This window comes from Stegostoma tigrinum, chromosome 38, assembly GCF_030684315.1.
Source record: "Stegostoma tigrinum isolate sSteTig4 chromosome 38, sSteTig4.hap1, whole genome shotgun sequence".
Classification (NCBI taxonomy): Eukaryota; Metazoa; Chordata; class Chondrichthyes; order Orectolobiformes; family Stegostomatidae; genus Stegostoma; species Stegostoma tigrinum.
The window spans coordinates 12,910,782-12,932,981 of record NC_081391.1 but is presented as its reverse complement, the minus strand read 5'-3'; the positions used below and the strand labels follow the sequence as shown (position 1 = coordinate 12,932,981).

At 44.3% G+C, this 22,200-nt stretch overlaps 1 protein-coding gene across 5 annotated transcripts in view; it reads left to right on the top strand.

Moving 5' to 3' along the window:
- The window catches only part of LOC125447313 (cytohesin-3-like), a 77,481-nt gene that overhangs the window by 25,050 nt on the left and 30,231 nt on the right, over positions 1–22,200 (top strand). For 2 of the 5 annotated variants that reach the window (XM_048521634.2, XM_048521632.2), the window contains exons 2-4: positions 9,328–9,410; positions 11,652–11,716; positions 18,781–18,847. In XM_048521634.2, coding sequence (XP_048377591.1) covers positions 9,328–9,410; positions 11,652–11,716; positions 18,781–18,847 — 215 coding nt within the window. Of the gene's footprint in view, positions 1–8,020; positions 8,132–8,481; positions 8,598–9,327; positions 9,411–11,651; positions 11,717–18,780; positions 18,848–22,200 lie in introns of those variants that run through there. The other 3 variants (XM_048521633.2, XM_048521635.2, XM_059640608.1) reach the window with 3 other exon arrangements.

Here is a 22,200-nt window from a genome sequence, read left to right as displayed (position 1 = left end):
TGTTAGCGCTGGTCATGCACTTTTCCTGTTGCATTTTCGCTGCGCAAAAGAAATATAAAACTGTAGCTACACAAGTATTTGTAACTTAAATATTAGCCAGAAGCTCCATGTTCAAGTCTCACTTCTGGACTTGACAGCTCAGAAAGATGTGTTCATAACATAGCCTAACAGATCGACTATCAACTTCCAAATCTTTGCAACAGATCCCAACGACAGACAGGAAGATCCTGATCAGCCAGGTGATAGAAAAAAATTGGAGCCTCTACAATCGCTACCCACATCTCCAGGCTACAACACACATAAATGATTTGGATGTGAATGTAGGAGATATGGTTCATAAGTTTGCAGATGACGCTAAAATTTGTGGTGTAGTGGATGGTGAAGAAGGTTACTTCAGAGTACAACGGGATCTTTATCAGATGGGCAAATGGGCCAAGGAGTGGTAGACGGAGTTTAATTTAGATAAATGCAAGGTGTTGCATTTTAGAAAGGCAAATCAGGGCAAGCCTCATACACTTAATGGTAAGGTCCTGGGGAGTGTTGCTGAACAAAGAGACCTTGGAGTGCAGGTTCATAGTGCGTTGAAAGTGGAGTTGCAGGTATAATTGGAAATGAAGGAGTTTGGTATGCTTGCCTTTATTAAAAATAGAAAAAAAACTATGGATGCTGTAAATCAGAGACAAGTGGGAGTTGCTGAAAAAGCTCAGCAGGTCTGGTAGCATCTGTGAAAAGAAATCAGAGTTAACATTTCAGATCCAGTGACCCTTCCTCAGAACCCAGAGTAACAAATCATTTTCTAACCTCTTACAGATCCAAAGATTTGTATCAAACTCAAACATTAATTCTGTTTCTCTCTCCAGACCCGTTGAGCACCCCCAGCACTCTTTGCATTTGTTTCAGCATTCACAAGTTCATGCTTCCGAGGAAGGGACTCTGATTGCTCTGCACTGATTCTGCCAGACCTGCTGAGCTTTTCCAGCAATTTCTGTTTTCATTGCTTGCCTTTATTGGTCAGCGCATTGAGTATAGGAGTTGGGAGGTCATGTTTGGCAGCCCATGACATGGGTTAGGGCCACTTTTGGAATACTGCATCCAATTCTGGTCTCCCCACTATAGGAAAGATGTTGTTAAACTTGAAAGGGTTCAGAAAAGATTTGCAAGAATGTCGCCAAGTTTGGAGGGTTTGAGCTACAGAAGAGGCTGATAGGCTGGGGCTATTTTCCCTGGAGCGTCGGTCGCTGAGGGGTGACCTTATAGATGTTCATAAAATCATGAGGGACGTGAGGGTGAATAGCCAGGGTCTTTTCCCCAGGGTGGGGGAGTCCAAAACTAGAGGGCATGGGTTTAAGGTGAGCGGGGAGAGGTTTGAAATGGACCTGAGGGGCAGCTTTTTCACGCGGAGGGTGATGTGTGTATGGAATGTGCTCCCAGAGGAAATGGTACAATAACAATATTTAAAAGGCAAGATAACAAAGTGTGGAGCTGGATGAACACAGCAGGCCCAGCAGCATCTCAGGAGCACAAAAGCCACCTGAATGGGTACATGAATAGGATTATATGGGCGAAATGGGACTAGATTAATTTAGGATGTCTGGTCAGCATGGGTGAGTTGGACCGAAGGGTCTGTTTCCGTGCTGTATATCTCTATGACTGAGGCTTCATCGGGACCAGTTAGTTTAATTGGGTGTGAAATTATGCCAATTGTACGGGATCCAATCCCTGCTCTGTCTGAGGATAGGGTCAGGACTTGCCATTTTGACCTACCCTTTGCTGAGATTCTGGTGCTGTGAACTGGACCTGGCTTTGCGCAGAGAACTGAAGAAGAAGGAAGCCACTTTCAATAAAAGACCAACGTAATTTGGCTTTTCATTTTTTAAAAAATTCAGCAGTAATTTGTGTTGCTTCAAGTCACTGGTGTGGAGGGGTAGGAGGAGAATGGCCTTTTCACATCTCTCTGAGCTTTGTGATACATAGAGGAAGGAGAAGTGATGATTGATTGTGGTTTATAGATGAGGAACTGTCCGTCATGCACCGAGCCAGGGCGATCCAGGTGGTCTTGCCGTCGAAAATAGAAAGTGTCATTTACAAAGGGGCTGGGTTGAAAATTCCGACCATCAACTCAAACAACCGGCCGTTAGAAATTTTAACTGGAAGCTGAAATGTTTGAGGAAAATCAGCCTCAAACAAACATCAAAATGACACATGCACTCATGAAGCGTTTCCATTCAAGTTTATTTCACAGTCCATCACCCCCATCTCCAACCCCCACTCCTCTCTCCCCCCACACCCATGTTCCTCCTTGAAACACTCCAACCTGCTCCTCCACGCTGTTGAGGTTGGCCTTAAGAAAGTTCCAGTCTCCCACACTTGGCTGACCTCACTAACATTGCTGTGGGGGGGGGGGGGGGGGGGGGGCAGTGGTTTGGGGGCAGGTGGGCAACATTAACAAAGTGCACCAAGGGTCAGATTTTTCGACTGAAAGCCTGTTGTAGGGTGCAGTGTGCAGGCGACAAACGGTGTTGTGTGCAACAACATGTTAAACAATGAGCAACAATGCAGAACATTACAGTGCGCCGCACATAACTAATGAATTATTACATGGATTATGACCATCAGCGCTGAGGTCAGCATTCATCCCGCACTGGATGAATGGTTTAAGAGGTCCCTACGGAGCACAGTTAGGAGTCACCCAGACTGCTGTGAGATACAGATAGGGCAAGAATGGGCTTCACTTGAACTGTGCTGCGGATAGTGTCCTGGTCAATTAAGTCACAAGGGCTGTAGAGCTTTAAATTAATGTGAGAGGGAGCTGCTCTGGATGTGGGATGCAGAGCAAGTGGGATCTGGAGGCATCACAGGGCAACTGTTTAGATAATGACACAGACTGGGACAGGTCAGGGCGTAAAAAAACACAGCAAATAGGGTCAAGTGGGGAAAACATGGTAAATAGTCAATATTAATGGCTCTTTACTTCAATGTCAACGGAACAGAATAAATAAATTAATGCTATAAATACAGTTCAATGGGTGGATTTTGGAGCCAATACAGAAACATGATTAATAGGAGTTCAAAGCTGGGACCTAAATGGGAACTATGACGGCACGGTGGCTCAGCGTTTAGCACTGCTGCCTCACAGCACAAGGAGCCTGAGTTTCATTCCAGCCTCGGGTGACTGTCTGTGTGGGGTTTGCACATTCTCCCTATGTCTGTGTGGGTTTCCTCTGGGTACTTGGGTTTCCTCCCACAGTCCAAAGATGTGCAGGTTAGATGGATTGGCCGTGGGAAATTGCCCCAAAGTGTGCAGGCTAGGTGGATTAGTTGGGGTAAATGTGGGATTATGGTGTTATGGGTGGGATTCTCCAAAGAGCATCACCGCTTTCTGCCTTGTAGAGAATCTAAATATTTTGGAGGATGTGAATTTCCAAAGGGAGTGGTGGTGTGGTAACTATACCAATAGATTGATGAAATAAGTGTGATAGCAAGAAATGATCTTCATTTGGATGATGTAGAATCCCTTTGGGTGGAGATACGTAACAGTAAAGGGAGGAAGACCATGGTAGGAGTAGCCTATAGGTCCCCTAACAGCACCTAGATGGTAGGACGGATAATGTAGGGCAGTTAAAAAAAAAAGGCAGTGTGTTAACTGTGGACACAGTCAAATTGCAGAGGTAACCACAAAAAAAAAATTCATTGTGTGCAGTCAGGACATCTTTGTGGAACAACTTGTTACAGATCCAGCCAAGAATCAGGCTGTTTTAGATCTGGGGTTTCTTCTTTCAGAGGGCAGTAAATCTGCGGAACTTTTTACCGCAGAAGGTTGTAGAAGTTGTGCCATTTAGTCTATTCAAAGTTGGAAATTACACAACAACAGGTTATAGTCCAACAGGTTTATTTGAAATCACAAGCTTTCAGAGCCCTGATGAAGGAGCAGCTGTGAAAAGTTTGTGATTTCAAATAAACCTGTTGGACTATAACTTGATGGGACTTCTGACTCTGTGCACCACAGTCCAACACCGGCATCTCCACGTTAAGTCTGAGACAGATTTCTAATCAGTAAGGAAATCAGGTAAATAGCAAGAAAACAGAGCTGAGGATTAGCAAATCAGCTGTGATCTCATTGAGTGGTGTAGCGGACGTTGAAGGGTTGAATGGCCTATTTCAGTTCCTCTGCCTTATGCTGGTATGGGTGGGCCTGGTCGCTTTAGTCCCCTCAAACACATTGGCAGACCAGATGGAGCGCTTGCAACAATCAATGGGTGACCCTAAATGAGACTAGTTCTTGATTCAATTTAAAATTAATCAGATGTAAGAAGCTACCATGGTGGGACTTGAACCCATTGCCTTGGATATGTATCCTACAATTGCATTAGCACTGAATGGCATTGCTTCTGAGCCACCATTCTCCCTTTTGGGCTGCAGCAAGCCCCATTGTCAAGGATAGGGCCAAGCCTAGCCCAAAGCAGGAACCTGTGCGGGAGGCTCCACTGTATATATTTGGCAAAGTGTCACTTTCGGTCTGAGGATGTCATTTTCCCTGTCACACATACAGCTGCTTCCTGTAACACAGATAACGCAGGGTTAGAGTGACCAGGAGTGGGAGATTGGAGTTTGCAGTGAGTTCCTTCTGACTGCAGTCAGCGAGCAGCTGCTTCCTTTACCACACTGGGCTAAGAGAACACCAGGCTGACTCGCAGTGGCAGTTAACACCATCAAAGAAATGTATAATCCCTTCACATTTGTGCAGTTCGCGAATGGATTTCCTTTCATTCACCCAGGCTGAACCTGCATTTGTACAGCGCCTTTCACATTCTCAGTGCCTCCTAGACTATCGCAGCTGAATGAAGTGCTTTTGAGCTGCAACCACTGTGGTAGTCTGGCAGCTGTCATTTTTTAATGGGGGGTGCACAGCAAGATCCCACAAAGGACAATGCGGCTAATGGCCAGTTATTGTTTCGGAAATGCGCGTGGAGGAATACATTACGGCCAAGTAACTGCTCTTCTCTAAATAGCATATCAGGTGCAGGGGCAGACCTAGGCCATTCAACCCATTGAGTCTGCTATCCCATTCACTGAGATAATGGTTGATCCAATAATCTTCAACTCCACTTCTCCTGCCTTTTCCGAATCATACTTAATCCCCTTCCTGATTAAAAATCTGTCTGTCTCACCCTTGAATAGACTTCAACAATCTAGCCTCTACAGCCCTTGGTGGAAACAAATTCCATTAAATCAGTACTTTCAGAGAGATGAAAAAACAATTCTCCTTATCTGTCTTGAGTGTTGACATACTTTTCATCAGTCTGAAAAGATGACAAGCTTCAGATTGATATCTCATTGGAAGGATAGCACCTCTGACTGTGCAGTACAGCTTCCTGAGAGCCAGCTCTCAGAGTGAGCAGAACCTCTGATACTCCTGTTTATATCTGTCAGCCAGGGCTCCCTTATTGGACCAGGTTAACAGCCCTAATCAAGGAACTCATATTCTCTGATGTCTACCTGGCTGACCTGTTCCCAATCACGATGAGGATCAGCCAACATTATGAGCTCTATTCTTTAGAAATGTTAGGCTGCTGCAACATGGAAACTGTTCATATTTTATTCCTTGTCAACTCATATGAATTTCACCCCATCTATTCCCATCAAGCACTTACCAATCCAATGTTAACACGGTCATTGCTTTAACTCTGAATGGGCTAAAGCAAGAGTTGAACGCCCAACCTGCTGACTCAGAGCTGAAAGTGCTACGAACCAATTAAGTCTGAGACCAATATTTCACCTACTGTGCTTGTCAAAATGATGGACATTCACAGACGTTAAATGAATATAACTCATGCTAGTCAGATACTCCAGCACCTTTTACTATACTACCATTTTTTCACTGCTCTGGTCTGTCCAAATACTCAACTCTGCTCATACGAGACCCTTAATTGGGGTTGTTAACCTGGGCCAATCAAGAAGCCCTGGCTGATCAATATTAACAGGGGATTGAGAATCTCCTCATTTCAGGGTACTGGCTCTGAGCTGTGTGCTGACTGTTTCCACTGGTTATCTTTAATGAACCTGCTTGGATTTAGATTTCCTAGGCCAGAGGTAGGGTCACTACCCATCGTGCCACAAATCATTGCACACCGATCTTAATCACTTGGTAGCCATGTCTTCACCTAGCTATTCCCAAAATTCTGGAATTTGCTCCCTAAACCTGTCCACCTCTCTCTCTGTCCCCCTTTGAGACATTTCTTAAAATCTCTTTGACCAAATAATTTTATTTTATTTAGTCATGAGATGACGGTGTTGCTGGCTAGGCCAGTACTTGTTGCCCATCCCAGAGGGTAGTTAAGAATTAACCACATCGCTATGGGTCTGGAGTCACATGTGGGCTAGACCTGGCGACGTCAGTAATTTTACTTCCCTAAAGGACATTAGTGAACCAGATGGATTTTTCCAACGATCAACAATGGTCATCAACAGGAAACAAAAGAAAAATCACTGGAAAAGCTCAGCAGGTCTGGCAGCATCTGGCAGTGAAGGGAAAAAACAAAGGTAATGTTTCAGGTCCAGTAACCCTTCTTCAGCAGTTATAGGGTCACTGGACCCAAAACATTAACCCTGTTTTATCCTTCACAGATGCTGCCAGAGCTGCTGAGCTTTTCCAGCAATTTCTGCTTTGTTTCCTGGTTTACAGCGTCTGCAGTTCTTTCGTTTTTTATTTCATGGTCATCAATACACTCGTCATTCAAGTTTTTTGTTGAAGTCAAATTGCGCCATCTGCCATGAAAGGATTTGAACTCAGAACCCCAGAACATTACCTGGGTCTCTGGATTAACAATCCAGAGATACAACTAGACCATCGCCTCCCCATTTCCTTATGCTTCTCAGTGTTAGGTTTCCTCTGACAACACTGCTGGTAAATGCCTGGGGCAAATCATTTCACCAAAAATGCTACATAAAAGCGAGTTGAAGTTATAGAATTTACAAAAGCAGGCCATTCGACCCATCATATGTTAGGAACTGGCCGGATTCCATTTGAATAAGGAGAAAATAAAACATCTACTCCAATGGTCCACATTGGATTGAACAGTACTGGATGATTGGGTGATAACACTGAGTTGGTATTGTCATTGGCTGTACCTTCCATCCCCTGCTTTAAGTTAACCCCCTATCAGACAGCAGTACTCGTGGGAGTTTCTGTACCCCTTAAGACGGAACAGAAGACTGTATAGTGTGGATGTGTTTTTTTAGGATATAGGAATCACTGGCTGGTCCAGCATTTATTGCCCATCCCCAGTTGCCCTCAGGAATGTAGTGGTGAGTTGTCTTCTTGAACTGTTGCAGTCTATGTGACATAGGTATATCCACGATGCCATGATTCAGATTATTCCACGACCTGGACCCAGCGACAGTGAAGGAACGGTGATATATTTCCAAGTCAGGATGGTGAGTGGCTTGGAGGGGGTGAAATTGCAGGGGGTGGTGTTCTATTTATCTGCCTATTCTTTTAGATGGTAGTGGCTGTGGGTTTGGACGGCACTAACTTTGGTGTATTTCCGCAGCGCATCAGATAGTACACACTGCTGCTACTGAGCGTCGGTGGTGGGGGGGAGTGGATGTTTAGGGATGTGCTACCAATCAAGCAGATTGTGTTGGCCTGGATAGTGTCAAGTGCCTTGAGTGTTGTTGGGGCTGCACCCATCCAGGCAAGTGGGGAGTATTCCATCCCACTCCTGGCCTATGCCTTGGAGATAGTGGACAGGCTTTGCAGGATTAGGAGGTCAGTTACTCACTGCAAGATTCCCAACCTTTGTTTGTCTGAGTCTGTTTACTATTGATGCACATTGTGCACAATGAGAGAGTACAATTGTCACCATAACAATGTAGAAAAGAATTAAAGAAAGTGTCTCAGTTCCAGGAAATGACTGCGGACACGAGTTTGCAAGGGGGGGGTGCGGGTCTCTGTACAGTTGACACTCTTCAACGTGAAACTCAGTCACGGTGTCTGGCTGTGTCCCGTTTTCAGTTACTGATTGCTTTCTTGGGAGAGACAGTTGAATCCATTACTGCACAGTGGGATTATATGTTTGGTCGGTCAGAGCCGCTCCCTGGCACTGCAGTCTGGATATTGTGGGCATGATCTGTAAGTCCCCTGTTGCTTGTTTCCTTGCGGTTACTAAAATTCTGTGGGCATCAAGTTTTGAAATGATATTAAAATTTAGTTGACATATGATAACTTGCCCTGCTGAGTCACCCCTGAGGCTACATAGGAACATAATGAATAAGTGAGCTCTCACACGGTCCCCATCCATTTTGTACCTGTGTTAATCAGAGTTCGGGGTCAGTCGACTGACATTATAACTTGATGATGTAAGGGGAAAAAGTTTACTCAAACAAATCCTGTTTCACCGAGTCATTTAGAAAGCATGTGCGAGTGGCTTGGGTTATAACTTAGTGAAGTCTCTAGCGTCAGCTGTCAGCTTTGAAGTAGCTGTAGGAGAGACCTACATTCAGGATGAAGTGAGATTGGTTACAAACTATATGTTTACTTTGAACCGAGGGATTCCTATAAATTGGATTGAGGGAACATAACTCTGAAGGATTGGCAGGTATGGTGTTTTATAACAGTTGCTTCATTTGTTAGGACCTGTGCTGGGAGCGTGGCAAAGTGCTTTTCTGTCGCTCATAGCAAAGTTGAACACGTCTGGTTGAAAGCATGCAATCAAGCAGAGAAGGAGACCTTTCGTTCCATTGTGTTTGTACTAGCTCTTGAAAAGACCTATTCAACCAGTCCCACTCCTCCTTGCTGCTTCACCACAGCTTACATTCAATACCTTGGCAATTCCACACGCACAATTCCCTTTCCCAAGTTAGTATTGAGTCTGCTCCAACTGCCCTCTTAGGCAGTACACTGCAGGTTATAATCGTTTGTTGCGCTGAAATAATTTGTTGCCTCCTTTGGTATTTTATCAGCCATCTTCCATCAGTTCCCTCTTTCATTTGAATTTTCTACTGGTGGAGAAGTTTTCCCTATCTACTCAAAAACCCTTGAGAAGTGCTGCAGAATTGCAATTCCTTGTTTCTTTTATATAGAAATTCTAAATAATCAGACAGGCTGAGTTTGACATCTTCAATGTAGCTAGCTGTATAGTTAATGCTGCATTTTCAGGATGTTTACCCTGTGTCTGCAAATTAAGAGCATCTAAGGACAGCCACCAAATGCCAATCTTGCCAGTGATGCCCACAACTCATGAAGTGTAAAAGAATGTGTAACTGGTTGTTAAAAACGTGCTCCTTGTGGTTAAGGCCTAAGTGTACCCTCTCACTTCTCCCTCTCAGACTTCTCAGATCTCACACCAGAGGAACAAGAAGAGATTGAGAGAGTCCGTTTGCATAAGGAAGAGCTACAGAACGACATTCAGGTAGGAGCGGGATCGTGGGCCATTTAAGAAGACGTATCTTTGCACACCAGTCAATGTTTGTAAACAAAAACCGAAAGAGCTGCGGATGCTTTAAATCAAAATCAAAAACTAAAATTGATGGAAAAGCTCAGCAGGTCTGGCAGCATCCGTGGAGAGAAGTCAGAGTTAACAATTGAGATCAAGAGATCCTTCCTCAGAACCTTTCTGGACCGAAATGTTATGGCTTCTCTCTAAGAAAGTAAACAGATAGATGCAGCAAGCAGTTAGGAACCCAAATGGTATATTGGCCTTCATTACAAGAGGATTGGAGTTCAGAAGTACGGATGTCTTGCTGCAGTTAAACAGGCCCTTGGCAAGAACACACCTGGAATATCGTGTGTAGTTTTGGTCTCCCTATCTACGGGAGGATATCCTTGCCGCAGAGGGAGTACAGCGGAGGTTCACTAGGCTGATACAGGAATGGCAGGATTGTTCTATGAGGAGACATTGATTTAACTGGGTCTGTATTCACTAGAGTTTGGAAGGAGTCTCTATCCACATTGTTTAGACCCTTCATGCTTTTGAACATCTCTATCACATCTCGTCTCACCCTCTCTCCTCTAAGGGGAACACCCCTGGTGTCCCCAGATATCCACGTAAACGAAGGCCCCCATCCCTGGGACCATTCTTGCAAAACTTTTCTGCACCCAGGCTAAAGGCTTCACTTTTTTTTTAATGACGATCAAAATGTGACTTGATACTTCATTTTAGGCCAAAGTAGCGCTTTATAAAAATGTTCGCCAATAATTTATAAAACCCAGGATCTGGTTAGGCCCTTGTTAACCACTTTCTCAACCTACCCTGCCACCTTCAACAATCTTCTGGCCTATTCCTGTACCCACTTTTCCTCATTGCTGCTCTCTCTTCTCACCCCTGTGGTGCATGGTGCAGATGAAACATGTGTTTATGTCCATTTCCATGGCTCATATTTCCCAAAACAGGTTGCAAGTGGTGCATTATCATTTTAAGAGCGCTGTTGCTTTAAGAATTCCAAAGATGTGCCAAAGATATTATCTTATGACCAGAAACCATTGTCATTGTGTACTGCAGCACCCAAGACTGTGTCTATGGATGACACAGCACGGTCTATTTTCGTTTTAGCTATAAATGAACCCAGAATCAGACATAGAGCTGAAGAAGGCCATTCAGCCCATCTAATTGAGTAAATTGAATTGTATTGAAAACGCAAGGAATAACTACAGCCAGCCTTTCACCAGAGGCTTCAGCTTGAAGGATGTCATTCGAACTTGTTTTTCATTCATTCATGGGATGAGGGCATTGCTGGCCTGGCAGCATTTATTGCTTGTCCCTAATTGCCCAGAGGGCAGTTAAGAGTCAACCACATTGCTTTGGGTCTGGAGTCACATGTAGGCCAGACTTGGTAAGGCGGTAGCTTCATTCCCTGAAAGGAATTAGTGAACCAGATGGGTTTTTCCTGACAATCAGTTCATGGTCATCATTAGACCGTTAATTCCAGATTTTTAATTGAATTCAAATTCCACTATCTGCTGTGGCGGGATTTAAATAATCACTCCCAAAACCAATTAGAACTGACCATGAACCTATCATGAGGTGTGCTGGAAGGATTGTCAAGTGAGAAGGCAACCTGTTTGGAAGGGTTATGAACATAGCTATCAGATCCTGGAGCAGGAGTTGAATTCCAGGCTTCTGGCTCAGACACAGCCACACTACCTTCCACACAAAGAGACCCAGTTCAAAATTACACCTTTTTCATTCTCAAAATGTTTATTTCATGGGTTAGGGACATGGCTACACCATCATTCATTACCTATTACATACTCCCCAGAGGTCAGTTAAGAGTCAACCACCTTGCTGTGGGTTTGGAGTCACATGTAGGCCAGACCAGGTAAGGATGGCAGATTTCCTTCCCTAAAGGGCATTAGTGAACTGGCAATAAATTGGTAATGGGTACAAGGTTGACATTAATCCAGATTTTTATATTGACCTCCGGTTCAAGAAAAAACCATTTACCATCTCTCTGCTTCCTGCCACTCAGCCAATTTTGTACTCATGCTGTCGATATCCTTTTTATTTCCTAAGCTAAAGCTTTGCTGAAAATCCTATACTGCAGAAGTTTCTTAAATGCTTTTTAGCAGCTAAGATGTATCACGTCGACTGCATTAGCCTCTGGCTGTGTCCCTTGTCAGAGTCCTCATCCTAATTGTGAGCTCTCTCTTGCAGAGATTGAAGATGGAAATTGCAAAAGTAATCACTGAGCTCGAGAACTTTAATTACACAGATGGGAGGTGAGTGGTTGATAATTACTGGTCATACTTAGACAATCCATTCCAGGCCTTCAGAATTACTAATGTGGAGCACATACAGAGAATGCTGGAGAAACTCAACGGGTCTAGCAGCATCTGTGGAGAGAGAAAGAGATTTAAATTTTGAAATCCGATATAACATCTTCAGAACTTTTATTACAAATGTGAAGTAGTTTAACATGATGCACATTCCTCAGAAAAAAATTAGAAAAGATTTAATGAAAAAATTAATCAGATTTCATCTAATTTACCTTCTGCCATTTTGGCAGTCACGCCATACAAAGATAATGGATTTTTTTGGCTAATTGCAGTGATCAATCTCTATCAATGTGTTTACCATCAGATGCAGGCTAATTGTAGTCTTGTGCTCAACCTATCACTTATCACAGAATCCCCATGGTGCAGAAGGAGGCTATTCAGCACACTGAGTCTGCACCGACCCCTGAACAGCATCCCACCCAGCCCCCTACCACACCCCATCATCCCATGGCTAACCCACACATCCCTAAACACTGTGGGATAATTTAGCATGGCCAATCTACCTAATGTGCGCATCTTTGGACTCTGGGAAGAAACCAGAGCCCCCGCGCACAGACACAGGGAGAATGTGCAAACTCCACACAGACAGTTACCCGTGACTGGGATTGAGCCCGAGTCCCTGGCACTGTGAGGGAGCAATGCTCACCACCGAGCCACCATGCCACCTGTGAGTTTAGCTCTGTGGTTTATGGGAACAGTCCTCAACCTGCATCTTCAGTATGAGTTAGAGAATATCTGGTTTGAATGTGGTATGTGCTACCACATGGAATAGGTGAGATAAACCAAATACGTGTATTTGAAGGGAATGAAACTGTACAAGTTAGCAAAATGACACAAAATGGTCTGGCACATTTTGTACAAGTCAAAACGGAACTGCAGTAGACTCCAATGTTCATTCCAAGAATTACTGGGCTTTTAAAAAATTTTTTTTGAGGAGAATACGGTAAAAAACACACAACATTGAAAAGAACAGAGTTTAGGGTAGTGTTATAGAACAGAGACTCCTTGGGGTTCAGGTACATAATTCTTTGAAGTTTGCATCACATACAGACAGAATGGTTAAGAAGGTAACAAAATGTGGAGCTGGATGAACACAGCAGGACAAGCAGCATCTTAGGAGCACAAAAGCTGACGTTTCGGGCCTAGACACTTCATCAGAGAGGGGGATGGGGAGAGGGTTCTGAAATAAATAGGGAGAGAGGGGGAGGTGGACTGAAGATGGAGAGAAAAGAAGATAGGTTGAGAGGAGAGTATAGGTGGGGAGGTGGGGAGGGGAAAGGTCAGTCCAGGGAGGACGGACAGATCAAGGAGGTGGGATGAGGTTAGTAGGTGGGAAATGAAGGTGCGGCTTGAGGTGGGAGGAAGGGATGGGTGAGAGGAAGAACAGGTTAGGGAGGCAGAGACAGGCTGGGCTGGCTTTGGGATGCAATGGGGGGAGGGTCGAGCTGGGCTGGCTTTGGGATGTAGTGGGGGGAGGGGAGATTTTGAAGCTTGCGAAGTCAACATTGATATATTCTGCAACTCATATTCCGCTTGGGAACCCTGCAACCCAATGGTATCAATGTGGACTTCACAAGCTTCAAAATCTCTCCAGATTGGCCTGCTGTGTTCATCCAGCTTCACATTTTGTTATCTTGGATTCTCCAGCATCTGCAGTTCCCATTATCTATGGTTAAGAGGGTGTTTAGCACATTCGCCTTCACTGCTCAGACCTTTGAGCGTGGGAGTCGGAATGTCATGTTGAGATTGTACAGGACATTGGTGAGGCTTTTTCTGGAGTACTGTGTCCAGTTCTGATCTCCCTGTAATAGCAAGGATATTATTAAGCTGGAGAAGGTTCTGAAATGATTTACCAGGATGTTGCAAGGACTGGACAGTTTGACTTATAAGGAGAGGTTGGATAGGCTGGGACCTTTTTTCACTGGAGTGTGGGAGTTTAAGGGGTGACCTTATAGAGGTTTATAAAATCGTATGGGGTATAGAAAAGGTGAATAGTGGGTGTCTTTCCTGCAGGGTGAGGTATTTCATGACTAGAGGGCATGTCTTTAAGCTGAAAGGAGAAAGATTTAACAAAGGCATGAGAGCAACATTTTTTTAAACACAGAGTGGTTTGCATGTGGAATAAACTTCCAAGGGAAGTGATGGGTGCAGGTACAGTTACAATGCTTAAAGTACGTTTGGTGAAGTAGATAAGTAGGAGCATGGGCCAAACACAGGCAGATGAGATAGTTTGGTTTGGGATTTTGGTTGACATGGACTGGTTGGACCAAAAGTACTGTTTCTGTGCTGTATGACTCTACGAGAGAGTAGGCTAGGAGGAATTTTGTGTGGAACACAGACTCTAAACTGAGATGTTGAGCCAAAATGACCCATTTCACTCATTAATATTATACAAATCTAAAGAGTTAGCCATGAGGTAAAGAATGCAGTGGTGCAAAGCTTTGGGGACAATAGGTCCAAAATCATCTGTTCGTCTCAAACATGATACGCGTCATGTGTCAGGTGAGACATGGGGAGGTGATAGCCTCGTGGTATTATCACTAGACTATTAATCCAGAGGCCCAGGTAATTAATGTCCTGGTGACTCAGGTTTGAATCCTGCCTTGGGAGATGTTGGAATTTGAGTTCTTTTCCATCCGGAATTAATCACCATAAATATGACTTGCTGATGGTTGAGACAAAACCCATCTGGTTCACCAATTCCCTTTTGGGAGGATGTCTGCCGGACTGGCCTACATGTGTCTCCAGACGCACAGTAATGTGATTGACTCTTAGCTGACCTTTTGGGAATGGGTGATAAATACTGGCCTAGCCAGTGATGCCCATGTCTCAGGTCACTGATATACTAGAGTCCCATTTTATTTTTTTGTGTATGTTGAGATAAGATTTGAAATAAAAGAGATAATGGGATGTGGGTGGCACTGGCAAGGTCAGCATTTGTTGCTTATTCCTAATTGCCCTAAAGCTGTGTCACTGGCAGGGGGGCAGTTAAGATCTAGAGTCATGCATAAGCAGACTGGTTGAGGATGGCAAGGTTATAACAGATAGAGATTTGGGCTCTTGTGGCAGGTTGTTAATGTCATAGCCTTGGACCACTAGCCATTTTCTGAAGAAGGGTCCAGACCTGAAACGTCACCTTTCCTGTACTTCTGACACTACCTGGCCTGCTGTGTTCCTCCAGCTCCACACTGTGTTATCTCAGACTCCAGCATCTGCAGTTCCTACTATCTCTGAGCCACCTTCAAGTCACATTTGCCCCCGAGGTGTGTAATAACATCTCTGAGCAGATTGGTAATGGATGTTAAAAAATAATGCCAGTCATTGTGCCTCAACTTGGAATTTACCCCCCACCCAAACCTACTCCCCCTTTATTCTCCTTTCGAGATGCTCCTTAAAGCCTACCGTCCCTGTGCTAACATCTCATCATAGAATTTGATACTGAAGCCTGTCGGGTGAAGTGCTGTGGAACATTTTACTGGTGTCTGTTATTGACCAGACCAGACCCCCTCAAAAATATTTAGGAAGGAAGTCTAGACTGTAACATTTTTTTTATTTTAGAGGTAAATGTAAAGGTCTCTCGGATGCAATGCGACTTGTCAAATTATTCAACATTATGCAAAACACTGTACTTAAAATACAACAAAAGAAAGAGGAATTCAGGATAGTAAGATTGGAAACTGAACAGAATAACAGATATAGTATCTATTTAATTATTAACTATTCCAATATAGTAACATCCCATAAACATACAAGGAAAATTCAGACATAGATTCTCAAAAGCAGCTCTCCAATCTAAAAGGAAAACAAAAATCAGGAAAAAATTCAGAGAGAGTCGCAGCCTCGATACATTCACTGAAATTTCCAACTCTTCGAGACCCCAAAAGCTTCTGCTTGAAGCTAAACCTAAAAATGAGCTAGAAAGCCTGGCATGAGAGAACTGGCCACACCGTGGCTGCTTCCACTGCTCCAACTTTTGCCTATAAGACCCAAGGTCTCACAAGTTGTTTATTTGCCGAGAGACAGCTCAGCACCTCTGTCCTATAGCCTCCCTTTATAAAATTAAATTCCATACAAAATGACCTTTTAAATGCCACATCATCGTCACATGTCAAAGATTGTATAGAGCTGCACTCTTTCTCTGGCCAAGTGAGCCTCTACACCCACACACTCTGTCTCTGAATGTTCAATGATGGTCAAATTCAGCACTGGCTCTCCCTGGCTTTTACTAAACTAGCAAATTGTTGCCCTGACATCCCGAATGAGCAAAATTCCTTCCAATTAATTATTGAGAAGACTGAAACCACTGTTTCTGCCACACGCTACCCTGCTCCAAACTCAGTTTCCCAGCTACCTGTTGGGACATGATGGCATGCAGCTTTCGATGAGTTAGGGTTAGGACCCTGGAGCAACTTCACGAAGATGCCGCAAAGTGTTTCAGGAAAGCAGCTCACCTCCTTCTCAAGGGGCAGTGAACATGAGCAACAAATGCTGGCCTTGCCAGCAAGGGTCACATTCCATGAATACATTAAAGAAAAAAAAACCTAATCAGATACTGCAGAATTGTCCCTGATCAGGCTGGAGTTAAAATTACAGGGAAAAGAACAGCATCAATAGTTAATCCCCATCTGCCCGTTGTGATGCTATTGCTTTAAGAGGTGTATTTTGTCCTGGTTTCTTTTTGAGAGAGATTGAATGAGAGGCACCGAGATGTGTGTGGTAACAAACAGCTTGAGAGGCCTTGGGGTGTTTTTGTTTTAAAATTGGAACAATAGAAGCAGCCTGAGTGGGTGTGGTCAGCTCTCACAGACTGGGATTTCTACTTTTTGTTCAGTTTTAGGGTTAGATTTAAGCAGTTGCTGTTGAAGTCTCAACAGGGCAGGGACTGCTGGAGTTTTGAAGTAGTAAAAGCTGTCTTTTCTCTCTCTCAGTTACAGCGAGGAGCTGGGATTTCTCTCTGTTGCTCGGTTACCGGACAGACAAATCTATTTTTTGAATTTGCCTTGTTTGCCAATGGATATATTTATGATAATACCAAATTATAACAATTAATTAGTAATAGTTACTGCACCTATTATGTTGTTAAGATTTCCAATAGAGTTAAGCTATTTTAAATTCCTCTTTCTTTGGTTATATTTTGACTAAAGTGTCATTGTGTTATAGCTTTGTACAACATGGAAACAAACCCTTCGGTCCAATTTGTTCATGTCAACCAGATATCCTAAATTAATCTGGCCCCATTTGCCAGCATTTGACACACATCCCTCTAAACCCTTCCTATTCACATACCCATGCAGATGCCTTTTAAATGTTATAATTGTACCAGCCTCCACCACTTCCTTTGGCAGCTCCTTCCACACGCACTCCACCCTCTGCGTGAAAAAGCTGCTCCTTAGGTCCCTTTTAAATCTTTCTCCTTTTACCTTAAACCTATGCCCTTAAATTATGGGCTGCCTCACCCTGGAGAAAAGACTTTGGCTATTTACCCTATCAGCGCCCCTCATGATTTTATAGACCTCTAGAAGGTCACCCACCCTCCGACGCTCCAAGAAAAATAGTCCTAGCCTATTCAGTATCTCCTTATAGCTCAGACCCCCAGCAACATCCTTGTAAATCTTTGCTGAACCCTTTCGAGTTTCACAACATCCTTCCTATAGCAAGGAGACCAGAATTGCATGCAGTAATCCAAAATTGGCTTCAACAATACCCAGCATATCCTGCAACATGGCCTCCCAACTCCTGTACTCAATGAACTGACCAATAAAGACAGGCATACAAATGCCTTCATCACTATCCTGTCTACCTACGGCTCCACTTTTGTGTTTTGTTTAACATCGAGTGCTTTGACCAGTCACGTTGCATCTGGAACACAGCATATTATATTAGCCTTTAAAATGAGGAAAAGTGAGGGTCTAGGCTACCTTCTTAAAATCTCTTTGAGGGGCACTGGCCTGGTCCATAACTCTATTTACAGAAGGATCCCTGCTGTCTTTGGGCTGTGGGGTTGTTGCTGAGCCAGTAGCATAAAATTATTTTTTTTTAATTTGTTTATAATTTTTTATATTCACATGTAGGATGTAGGCATTTCTGGTTGGGCCCAGCATTTATTGCCCGTCCTCACTTGCACCTTGGGAAAGTGGTGGTGAGCTGCCTTCTTGAACTGTTGCTGTCCATATGCTGAGGGAGACCCACAATGCGATTGGGGGGGTGGGAAATTCCAGGATTTTGACCCAGCGACAGTGAAGGAGCAGTGATATATTTCCAAATCAGGATGGTGAGTGGCCTGGGGGGGATCTTGCAGGGGGTGGTGTTCCTATGTATCTGCTGCCCTTGTCCTTCTAGATGGAAGTGGTCGTGGGTTTGGAAGGTGCTGCTTAAGGATGTTTGGTGAGTGTCTGCAGTGCATCTTGTAGATGGTACACACTGCTGTGACTGAGGGTCAGTGGCAGAGGGAGTGGATGCTTGTGGATATGGTGCCAATCAAGCGGCTGCTTTGTCAATCTCCTTGAGTGTTGTTGGGGCTGCACTCATCCAGGCAAGTGGGGAGTATTCCATCCCACTCCTGACTTGTGCCTTGCAGTTGATGGACAGGCTTTGGGGAGTCAGGAGGTGAGTTATTTGCTGCAGTATTCCCAAGCTCTGATCTGCTTTTGAATCCATTGCATTTGTGGAGAGTCCGGTTTGAGGTTTGTAGTTAGCAGGATTGAGTGGCTAAGTAACCCAGCTAACCTTAACTACCAGTTACCGCTGGGAGAATGGTGCCATGGCAACAGTGGGTGAAGTTGGTTTATAATATCTTCAATATTGGAGAATTAGCAAAAGGTAACAGTACACAAACCTCTCTCCTGTTATTCACTTAGTATTGGAAATGTTTGAAGTGCAAAAGTAGCCTGCTCAATTTTTGACAACGCTGTTGGCTCGAAGACGTTTCCTTGAAGAGGGGACCCAGTTCAGATTCAAGTTCAATGCTGAATGATTCCTTACTAACTTTTCCCTCTCGGTTCATTTAGCACAATTGCTGAAAGGAACAAGCTGATGGCCATGGGAAAGAAGAAATTCAACATGGATCCCAAGAAGGTACTCAGTATTCGATTTAGCTTTCCACTGAATATTTTCCATGTTTCATCCCTTTCCAGCACGAGCTCCTTCCTTGTTTATTCTCTTCTGCTGCTGATCTATTGTGTTCCCAAGTTCTGCTGTAAAGAGGAACAGGCAGGAAATTTGACTTGTAGCCCAAGTTTGGCCATGATTTTATTGAATGGAGAAGCAGGCTTGATGGGCTGAATGGCCTGCTTCTGTACCTATTTTTTGTGTTCTTGCCCCTTTTTCTACTTCTAAAGGTGGTCAATGGCAAATTCTCAATAATTAGAATCCATTCCTTTCTATCTTTCTTGCATAGACACTTTAGAATGGTACAGTACAGAGGGAAGCCATTCAGTCCCTCTGGTCTGTGGAAGCTCTTTGAAAGTGCAAGGGCGAATCCTAGCTTCTCTCCAAATTTGAGAAACACAGTGTTCAGAATGACCAAGGGAATTGAAACCAAAAAATGCCTTAGAATTGTTGCTCAGGTCTTCGGAGTCAAGGATGAAAGAGTCAATTCAATGAAAGAAAGTAAGGCAGGGAAATAGTTCTACACTTAAAGGATAATAAAGCTGTAGAATGAGGTCGCAAGGGAAGGTAATAGATTAAAATGAGATGAACCTCTGGACTGAGAAGAGATTGAAAAATATAGTGAGATCATCGAGTAAGAAGTCATGAATTTCTCAAGCCACTTCCTCAGGGTAGCTTCACTGTCCACTTGGATCCCTGAAATGGCGGCTATATCTCCACTCCGTCACTGTCACTGGGTCAAAACCCCAGAATTCCCTCCCGAATGACATGTGGATCAACCCACAGCAGGTGGACTGTAGCGGTTCATAAAGGCAAGGTCAATAAGATCATTTCTGGTTAATGCCTGGGCTGACTCAGGATTGTCCACAATGATAAGGTTACATCCTTTCATAGCACACTTAGCAGCGATGACAGGAAACCATAAAAAAATGCACAGTGTCGTTCTGCAAAAATAACACGTCCTTCTCCATGTCACCATCACTCATTAGTCTTAGGTTAGATTTTGAAGAGTTTAAAGTGCTCGCCCCTGGGGAATGAGTCCTTAATCTTTGATGGGACTTCCATATTGAACAGTTAACCCTTCTTCTATATCAGTTTCCCTGCTTCCCAAAGACTCCTCTAATGTATCCTACAGAGGGAAACTGCCTTGTCTGGTATAATGGGAACTACAACACTGGAGAATCCAAGATAACAAAGTGTGGAGCTGGATGAACACAGCAGGCCAAGCAGCATCTCAGGAGTACAAAAGCTGACGTTTCGGGCCTAAACCCTTCATCAGAAACGGGGGATGGGGAGAGGGTTCTGAAATAAATGGGGAGAGAAAGGGAGGCGGATCGAAGATGGATCGAGGAGAAGATAGGTGGAGAGGAGACAGACGAGTTAAAGCCTCTCTCCACCTATCTCCTCCTCTATCCATCTTCGATCCACCTCCCCCTCTCTCCCTATTTATTTCAGCATCTTCTCCCCATCCCCCTCTCTGATGAAGGGCCTAGGCCCGAAACATCAGCTTTTGTGCTCCTAAGATGCTGCTTGGCCTGCTGTATTCATCCAGCTCCACACTTTGCCATTCTTATGTGGTCTGGTCTCCATGTGACTCCAGCCTCACAGCAATGTGATTGACTCTGAAAATGCCCTCTGGAATGGGCAATAAATACTGGCCTAGACAGCGATGCCCTTACCCCATAAATGAATGAAATAGAAAAAGAAAAGCTCTTGCGGAGAGCTGGCACTGACACAATGAGCAAAATGGCTTCCTTCTGCATAGAGACCATTCACGATTTTATTATAAAAACAAACAAGTTCTTAACTTGACCATTCCTCGCCTTGACAAACATTGATGGACCAAACATTGATGATCATTGATTCATTCCTTTTCAATTTGGAGATTGGGTGAACGACTGTAGCTGTTAAAATTATGCGTGCCTCTGGTCCTTAAAAATATCCTCTTTATGATTGCTGTGGACGACTTCATCGTCCCAGCCAACAGATTATCCAAGTCTGCTGGCACAATGAGCAGTGGCCCTGTCTCTGTGCCAGCAGCTTCTGGATTCATGTCCTGTTCCAGGTCTTGATGGTCAAGGAAGTGGTGTTCAGATCAAGTTGAGTATCAACCCGCAAATACCTCCAATAGGGGGTGGTAGGAGCAGGTGAGGGGGTTACTGTTCAGCCCTGGGATGGAGAGAATGCTGGAACCTGCACCGTTCCATAGCTCCAACCTTCAACATGCACATCACCATGGCAACCTAGACTGCCCAAGTCAACTGGATCACATGACCACCAATCAACGTGAGGTTGTCAGCTCTCCCGGATTGTTCTGGAACCTCCAAGAAGTAAACCAGAGTTCATTTCTTGCTCTGAAAAGGGATAGGACCACGTCGTAGAAGTGTGAAATTTTTTCCCCTTCCCTAAGAGACATTTTGTCGAAACTCTACAGAGCAGAGAGGGGCCATTCAGCCAATCAAGTGCAATGACTGCCCGAAGAGCATTCTAGCCCATCTCTGTAACCTCACATAGGATTTATACCATAGCTAACCTGTACACCTTATTGGGCAATCCCCCACAGCTAATCCACCCTGACCCGCACATCTTTGGACTGTGGGAGGAAACCCACACAGACACAGAGAGAATGTGCAAACTCCACACAGACAGTTACCCGAGGGTGGAATCGAACCCAGGTCCCTGGCATCATGAAGCAGTGGTGCTAACCCCTTAGATGCTGCGCCACCCTTATTTAGGAACCTATCCCCACCCCAATCCCCCGACTTGTTTCATTGGACGCGAAATAGACAAAAATTGACACCGAACTGAATAAGACTTTACAACAGGGACTTGGAAAGAAATGACAGGTGTTGGTGCTGCTCCTGGCCACTGGCCCAACTTCAGTGGCTCTCCTTCCTCATCTGGAGCACAGTGAGCCCCCAGGGTGTCCCAGCTATTGGACCCTGGTGTAGCCCCTCTGCAACCCCCACCACCCCGAGGACAGGCGGTCCAACTCTTCACCAAAAGAGGTAAGGAGTTAAGTATAGTCTTGAAGGAAGAAAGGCAGCCGATGAGGTTTGGAGATTGGAATTCCAGAGTTCAGAGTTGGGATGAATAGTAGCCTGGCCACCTTTGGTGCGTTGAAGGATGTGGAGAATGCATGGGAGGTTAGAATCAGAACTACATAATACTCTCAGATGTTGTAGGGCTGGGGAAAGTTAATTGAAGCATAGCTGTCCTTCACTGAGCAAACTGAACGGTTTTGTACACGCTTTGGTCAAACCAAGTTCAGTCCAATGGATTCAGTTTTGCTTTATACTCTTGTCCCATCCAAGCTGAGA